The 8,654-nt window shown below is 38.9% G+C and overlaps 1 protein-coding gene and 1 long non-coding RNA gene across 8 annotated transcripts in view; one reads left to right on the top strand and one right to left on the bottom strand.

Moving 5' to 3' along the window:
• LOC114032495 overlaps nt 1-8,079 on the bottom strand; it is a 33,670-nt gene extending 25,591 nt beyond the window's left edge. Inside the window, exon 1 of the long non-coding RNA XR_003567841.1 lies at nt 7,802-8,079. This is a non-coding gene — a long non-coding RNA (uncharacterized LOC114032495). The remainder of the gene's footprint in view (nt 1-7,801) is intronic.
• The window catches only part of BCAS1 (breast carcinoma amplified sequence 1), a 156,131-nt gene that overhangs the window by 92,701 nt on the left and 54,776 nt on the right, over nt 1-8,654 (top strand). For 6 of the 7 annotated variants that reach the window (XM_027847761.1, XM_027847773.1, XM_027847766.1 and 3 more), the window contains exons 7-8: nt 2,025-2,162; nt 7,351-7,386. In XM_027847761.1, coding sequence (XP_027703562.1) covers nt 2,025-2,162; nt 7,351-7,386 — 174 coding nt within the window. The remainder of the gene's footprint in view (nt 1-2,024; nt 2,163-7,350; nt 7,387-8,654) is intronic. The other variant, XM_027847781.1, reaches the window with a different exon arrangement.

Here is an 8,654-nt window from a genome sequence, read left to right on the forward strand (position 1 = left end):
CATAATCAACCCAAGAGCCATTTTAAAAGGCATGAATGGGGAGAGTGATTGCTCCACTGTCGTCAAGATATTTCTTATCCTCTAATTTCTGAGGCTGAGAATTAGCAACTAAAATGGAAATGGCAAGACAGTAATTGTAGTCATTGTGTGGTGACCTTCCTCTTTTTGTTGCTGTGCAAACATGCCCAGCAAACTCAGCAGAAACTGCACAGAGAAGGTTTGAAAGGAGTAAAACTCCTCTGGAAGCAGACTGGAGGTGCCAGATTTTTTAATATTTCACAATATGCCTATTGTTATTCCAATGATTAAAAAAAAAAATTCCTCCCCTTGGAATGAAGGTGTTCAGTAAAATTAAATAGCTTCCCTCTAGGAAACTTGCCAAATGTTAATGAAGGGCGTGTGGAGAGTACAGCATATCCCATGGAGAGCCTCTGAAAATATAACAAACTCTCCAAAAAGCAACTGATTATTTGGAATAATAGATTTCTAAAGAAAATTTCCCCCTTTCCCACTGACATCACCGATTCCCTCCAGGGAAACTGATGATTCAATTTTCATGAGAACTGTGGTGAGAAATAGAGCCATCGGAGAGAAATCCTCTATTCTCTTCTGATTGTCCTTCGTTTCTGAGTCTGAAGATATGGCCAAGGAGGGAATGACTTCCACGTGCTCCACCCTCCTCTCCTAAGTCTCACAGAATCTCTTGCAGCTCAGAATTCATGTTCCTTCGACTTACATACATGTCTTTATTCTTGAATTTGTTTATTTAAGGAACCTAAACGAATTGTCTTTATTATGTGTTTGCCATATGGCAAGCAGGGTTCAAGGCAATGTCACACAAAATACTTCCCATTTCCCCATGCTCCTTATTGTTTGGGCATATTTTGCACGAGTGGATTTGGCCCAATGCACTCTCACTACTCTATCTCTTTTGGGCTCTGCTCCTGTCCTAGAATTAAAATATCGGGGTTATCTGGAAATGATAATATCTCAATATTCCTCCCCACTAACTTGGACATAGCTCCCTCTGGCACTAGTTAGAGCTTTGTGGCCTAACAAGGAAGAACATTTATGAGCACGGTTTCACAACCATCATAATAACACTTTTTAAGACCTTGTTTCAAAAAGCCTTTTAAAGGACTTTTTTTAACTGAAAGTTGCAGCCTGGCTTCTGGGAAGTGTTTCGTCTTCACTTGACATTATAATCGACACACTGACAAACAGCTGTTAGCTAAGCAAGTTTTATGATAAAATGTCAGCTATTATAATTGTCATTAAACATTATGTATATAATGTTCCTCAAACCAGAAAGACACACAACATTGGCAGGGGACAACACTGTCACCCAGACTGACAATGAAAGTGACCATTACTGAGTAATTTCAACTCTATATCCTCTTTAAATTTAGCCAGAGTAGATCAGTTTGTGGAAGAATAATAATTGTGAAAGTTAATATTTAGCCTCTTGAGTAGTCTGATTTTGCCAATGAGAAATGAAATTACCACTCTTGCCTAGAGATACTCGTCCATCCCTTCCACTCATAAATAGAAATGATCCTGTTATCCTGTGATCCCAGAATCCTTTCCTTTCCCTTGTAGACCTTGAATATGTGGGTGGGGGGAGGGGGGAAGGAATATTCTGGAGCCTTCCAGTGTTTAAAAATCACTGAGATTAGATATAGCTTAGTATTTTTTAATTGTTATACTCTTCAGGCTGCTAAATTTTTGAGATAAAAATTGAGAAATTTGGCTAATCACTAGGATCCATTGTGTTCACATTTACAAAAGCCCTCTCACCCAGCTGAGAATTTAGGTGTGCCTATATTTCCATGCAATAAGCCATCCTCTTAAAGCAGAATCATCATCCATCATTAAACATTCAGATATTATTGGGATGGGCATTTAGGAGCAATACCCATTGACAAGTGTGTGACTGTCTTAACATGTAATTACAAATGAAGAGAAAGTGGATAATGTAAAATAAAGTCAAAAGCTACTCAACTGTGATTACTATCACCTGAAAGGGATCGAAAGCTGAAAAGGTCCATGATGGACCAACTGGTCAGAAGACAACGGGAGAAGTCCAGGCCAAAGGAGCCAAGAAAAAGAATCCAGAGAGCCCCAGTCTAGGCTACGCCTTTAGAAAATTCTTTAGGCATAAGGTCTGTATCTTGTTGCTACAGAAAACAGAACCCTGTCCTGCAATGGATGATATGGAGTCTGGTCATCTACTGACCAAAATCCACCTTGGCAAAGAGAGAGTTTTTTGTAGGTGTTTGGGACTGTCAAATAACAAATAAAGAGCGTGATATAGTGGAGAGAGCACTGGATCTGGAGTCAGTGGACCTGGATTCAAATCATGTCTCTGCCTCTTACTACCTGTATGATCTTGGGTATGTTACTTAATTTTTCTGGGCCTATGTTTCCTATCTATAAAATAAGAGGCCTGCATTAGATTACCTCTCAAATCCCTTCCAATTATAAAAATCTACAATCTATGAAGCCCATTTGAATGACAGCCCCAAAACCTGCATGGTTACAAACCTGCCCTCCCTGGTATCTCCCAACTGTAGGGCAGGGTTCTAAAATAATTCTCCTAATCCAAAAGTCATGCCTTCTACCTAACTGAGAAAACCTATATAACTATAAGATTTGACCCTGATACTAACAAAACTTACACCACCCTGCAACAGACAAAGAAAAGAAAAAACAATGGATTAAGGCAATTCTTAGAATAGCCTCTTAGTTAAGGAGAGCCTGGACCTTTAGAAAATGGAGTAAATTATGAGGCTACAGGTGTACAGATATCAATTTCCCAATTTGCTAGAGTGATGCCCTTGGGTGCTCAAGAGAACCTACTATAGCTACATTATTTCAACATATTCGGAAATGAGTCAAAAATATCCCCCATGATCAACTTACTGGAATGAGCACATACAGAAAGCCCTCCTTCTGAATGTCCTATTCTGGGATCTATGCCTGCAAGGAGGGGCTCTTTGGAAATCCTTTTGAGATGGAGTTGAAATTTACACATGCTATCAATATTGTGAATTTATCCTTAGAAAAGAGAGAGCATTTAGAGATCTTAAGCATATTTCCTTAAAGAGAAATATTGTTCTGGTAAAGGATAGTGATGATCTGAAATCTAATGCTATAATTTGTATTTCAGAGCTTCCCCCCTCACCTCAAAAAGTAGTTGTATCCTGGACAGTATCTCATGACTGACTACAGGCAAAATATGATATCATTCATCACATGGGAACATTCCAGACCAACACCCACTTGGGATGTTTTTGTGAGCAGGAGATTTTGATAATTAAAGATATTTTTCTTTTGTTCAAATATATGTATATGTACATATACAGGCATATATACACATAATAAACACATGTGTATATATACATATATGTATATAATATTTACCATATCACTTCAACGTTCCCAATCTAAAGTTTTGCCTTATCCTTTTACCTTTACCTACCCACCCAAACAATTCAATAAGGAGAAATGCAGTGCTTACTTTAAGACTGCCATTTTAGGGGGAAGAGGGAGTACCAAATAATCTGGTGGACTATATTCTACCACTAATGCACATCCAAAATAAGTAAGGGCTGAATTCTGGGAAAACTCTGAGAAGATGGAGAAGAAATGCCCCATTCCAGACTTCCATGTTATCTATCAACTACATTTTGACATGTCTTTACTTTGTGATACCCATACAATCTTCTAAGGGCTACATTTTCCAAATTCTCTGAATTCTTTTCACACAGCAACTTAATGCATGATTTCTGAAGCTTGTGGCTGCCTCTGAGACCCTTTCTTCTGGTCACTGGAGGCTTTTCATTTTCCTCTTGTCAGCATTATATCATAACTAATGGAATGGCCCATTAAAATAGAAATAGGCCCATCAAAGTCAAGGAAATGGGTCTTTCCATAAAGCTTTCCACAGGGCCTCTATGAAGGGCATGACTCTGATCCTCCCTTTTTTCTTAAGTTTACAAATTATGGCAAAAGAAGAAACTCATACCCCTAAGACCAACACTGAGATTCAGATCTAAAACACTGTCTTTTACTTCTCAGGCAATAAGGGTTAAGGAAAACAAATAGCTAGCTAGCTATTGATGCACCACAGACTTTTCCGTGTGTGTGCTAAAGCAGGTCACACACAGACAGCTTCACTGAGTCTCCTGTTTTCCTTCTGTAGAGTATGAATGCCCACACTTTATTAACTTCATAGAAATAAAAGGTTCTGGGCTCTCTAATGGCTAAGACATTACTTTTAGTCAGCTTAAATAAAGACATTGTTATTTTTCTTAAATAATATAGAAGTGTCGCTATTCTACAAGATTAAAATTAGAGTTTTGTCTTTCACAAATAGAAACTGTGGTTTAGCTCATTTTTCTTATGGCTACATGACTCATGATCAACTCAAGTCAACCAAGAAGCATTTATTAAATACTTCCCATTTACCAGGCTCTGTGATAAGCCCTGGAGATAGGAAGACAGAAATGGAAAGTTTCTGCCCTCAAGAAGCTTACATTCTTTCTAGGAAGACAACATGTACAGATAAAAGTACATCTGAAATATGTATAAAATGGATAGAAGGTAATTTTTGAGGAAATGCATTATTGTCCGAAAATGCACACCAAGCTATCAGCATTTTTACTTGGCAACTTTTCTAAGAAACACAGTTTTCCATCTCTATAGAGGATCCAATTAAGTCTTCTCATCTTAGAAAGTCAAGCTTATTATTAATGGTTTCATACGAGAGATTTTCTACATACATTCATTGTTTTTCAGGTCTTTGTGTAATATTTATCCCTTACTAACATCATCCCACAATGTGAAAATAAGATAACAATACTAGGAAGATGGCCCGATGTATCTAGATACAATATATTTGGTTGGCCTGAGGGAGTTGCCATAACTAAGCGGAAGTGAAATATACATAATATGTTCCTCCTACGCTGAACATCAATGGCCAAAACATAGAAAAGAAGGGTCAGTGATATGGCCACACTGTCAAAACTTCCCTGAATGGTGAAAAATAGAGGGGGCAAAGCAAGGAACCTTCTTACGCTCAATATGGGACTAGAGACAAAAAGTTAAAAAAAAAAAAGATTATGGAAACAGGATTAGCAGGGCAGAGTGGAGGTGGAAGAGGAGGCTCTGTCTGGTTTTTTTGGGGACCCCTGACCTTCCCATCTAAGATAGTTTGTTAGAGTTTAAATCAGAACTATAACTGAGTGATTCTCAAACTGTCTTTCTAGGGCAAGTGAAGGTTTCAATTCAATTGAATAAATTAAATAAACATTTATTAAGCACCTGCTATGTTTCAGGCACTGTGTTAAACACTGGTTTAGAAATTATTCACCTGCCTTGAACAATGTGGACGTCCTAATCTGAGGACAAAAAGCAGCTAAAATGGACTATTAAGACCAAAATTCATTTTTGTGGTTTCAATTATTAGTTAAGAGATCAACTCTTATCAAATTGACTGGATCTTTCTGTATTCACCATTTCCTGGGGTGTGTTGAATATGCACTTTTAAAAAATGCATCATCTAATATAATCTCCTTTTTTCATCTGTGGATCAGAAGGATAAAACTATGACATGTTTGGGTTGAAATTCCATGCCTACCTCTGTTCATAAGGATAGTGCATAAGGCATAAGGATAGCGGGAGGGCACTGGACTTAGAATCGGAAAGACATGGGTTCATATCCCAACACAGGCACTAGCAGTGTGACCCTGGACAAGTCATATAATCTCTCTGGGCCTCATTCAGTATCCTCATCTGTAAAATGACGGGGCTGGGATCAATGATCCCTTCTGCCTCTAAATCTAAGATACTATGATCATAGCCTTTCACTTTCCAATGCTTCAAGTACTGCACAGATCATGTGAGGCAATGGTCCAAGACCCTAGGAAGGAACCTAATCATTTGCCTAACTCCTGCCAAGGGTATTACTGGGCAACCAGGCAAAACAAGGCCCAGGATGATTTTTGCTAAATGGCATGGTGGGAAGGACAGATTGCACTGAATCCTGTCGTTTCCTTGAAATTCTGCTCTTGTACCTGATGTCCTCCAGCCCTTAACAAACAAGCAAGCAGGGACCTCCTCTGGCAGGTCCCTCTGTCACATAATGTAGAAATGACTCCCCAAAGGAGCCAGAGAGAAGCAGGTTTTTCAGGCAACACACTCCTATCCTACCCTTATCCTATTTGTATTCATCACTCCTAAAAAATGGCAACATCTGGCAACATCCTTTCTCCCAATCTTTTCTTTTTTAGTGTTTTGTTGTTTTTAAGAAGAAAATATTGAGCTGTGTGTATCCATTCCCCCTTCAGTCTCCTTTAATTCTATGAATACCCTTTTGAAGTTAAAACTGTGCATATCGTCTAAGACTTGCTGGAACATGTATAATGCAGAAAATCATCAGCAATCTCATCTTGTCCTGCCATCTATGAAATACAGACGACTTTTTTTTTTTCTTTAATTCTCCTGTGCTCTGCAGGTCTATGCATTTTAAAATGAGGCCGGAGATTACTCTTTAAAACTCATAGCAAGACTTTGATCACTCTTGTCAAAACTCATAAGAAGACTTTAATTTCCCTTTCTCTTTGGGGGCTTAGAGTATTCCATAGAGTGGTTGTCCCTCAGGACCGGCCGATTAAATGCTGAAAAAAAGGCCTTGATTTAGTTTGGGTAACAGACTTATTGACTTGTTTTCAGGGAAAAATAGATGTGTGCTTGCTTCACAGAGCAGGAGTTCCTAAGCTTTTTTGTATCTTGACCTTTTGGTAGAGTGATAAATCCTATGGATTCTTTCCCAGAATAATGCTTTTAAATAATTGAAGGAAATGCTAAATTTCAGTGGAAAGTTAGTGAGAATAAGGATGAAGATTTTTTTTCCCATCCAAGTTCACAGACCTCCTGAAAACTACCCACAAACCCTTTGGATGTATATAGTAGATGCCAGGTTAATAACCCCTGCCTCAAAGGGTGAAACACGATTTGAAAAATACCTTTCTGGGTGTGTCCACAGTAGAATATCAAAAGAACCCTTCCTTTGCCAGTTGTTTTTCTTCTTGGTGGCAGAGAAGGGAAAGAAAGATGGGCCATATCAAGAAGAGTTCTGCTTTCCATGAAGGGAAGGTTTTGGGGGAGAATGAAATAGGAGTGGGCTAGCTGTGACTGGATTCACATCCCTATGCCTAGTCATACCTACTTTACCTCTTCCTGCCTCCTGAATTTCCTACTTGTTGAGGGAGAGGTGGGAGGGGAAAAGTGGAAGAGGAGGACAGTCTTGTAAGGCACTGACTTTGTTTTCTATTTCTTTGCTTTTAGTCTTCAAAAGAAACGCAATCCACATCAAATACCAAAGTAAGTATATTTGCCACAACCAGATAGTTGTTGCAGAATGGACATAGCTGGGGGGGGGGGGAGTAATTCAAATGAAGCTGTCTTGATCCACAGTCATCCTTTCCTGGCAAACACTGGTCTTCAATACAGGTTAATAGTGGAAAAAGTACTGGACTTGGAGTCCAAAGACCTGAGTTCAAATCTTACCCCCCCCCCATTACTACCTATGTGTCCTTGGGCAAATGACTTAACCTTTCTTGGCCTCAGTTTCTTCTTTATAGAAAGAGGAAGTTAGCAAGCATAAATAGGTAAGGTTCCTTCTAGCCCTAAATCCTATGAAATGACAACCTAAGCAATTGCATGTTACATGATTAAATCAAATCAGCAAGAATTTATAAAATTTGGAGAGAGAAACTGGAAAAAAAAAACCTCTTACCCTCAGAAATCTTGCAATCTTGGGGTCCTTCTCTGTGGACTTTTTTATCCCTCTCCTGCCCATTCACACACTGCTTTGTATCATGCTCCATGTCCATGGCTTATTGTTTCCTAGTTCCATAGGGGAAGGGACTTTTCCTTCTCTAACTCAGAAGCCCCACTGTGCCCTGCACAGAAGGTTTTCAATATATGTTAGTTCAATCAATTGAATCTTAGGGAAGAAAAAAGACTCAGACACAGGAAACAAATAAAAAACAAGACCACGCATCACATAGTGAGGAAATTATGCAGCAAGGCTCTGAGAGGTCCAGGAATTCAGAGCTCATGGTTGACAGATGAGGAGCAGAAAGAACAAAAGTTCAAATTGTGTTAAGTGAGGGGCAGGAACCAGGATTGACTGAAGAAATTGGGTTTGGAGAGGCAGCCATAGTATGATGGAAAAAGAAATAGATTGGGAATCCAAAGACCTGCTTTAGTCTTGCCTCAGTCACTCAGTAGTTGTGTGCCCTTGGTCACTTTCTGTCTCTGAGCTTCCCTTCTTCCATAAAATGAAGGTTTGAATAGGATAAGCCTTAAAATCCCTTCCAATTTACACATTACATAATTCCATGTTACCCTCCCATCCCTCCACCCTTCCTTTATCAGTGTGTTACAGTAGAAAAAAAAAAAAAAACCACTAGACCTAAATTCAGGAGATCTGGCTTGGAAACCCAGCTCTAGCAATATTACTATGGAGAAGTCATTAAACCAATCTCTAAGCCTCAGTTGTTATAAAAAAGTGTTTGATAAATCTAAAAATGATATAGAGAAGGAAGGAAAAAAGGAGGGAAGGAAGGAAGGAAGGAAGGAAGGAA

Source organism: Vombatus ursinus, unplaced genomic scaffold (assembly GCF_900497805.2).
Source record: "Vombatus ursinus unplaced genomic scaffold, bare-nosed wombat genome assembly UNPS02000580.1, whole genome shotgun sequence".
NCBI classification, from domain to species: domain Eukaryota; kingdom Metazoa; phylum Chordata; class Mammalia; order Diprotodontia; family Vombatidae; genus Vombatus; species Vombatus ursinus.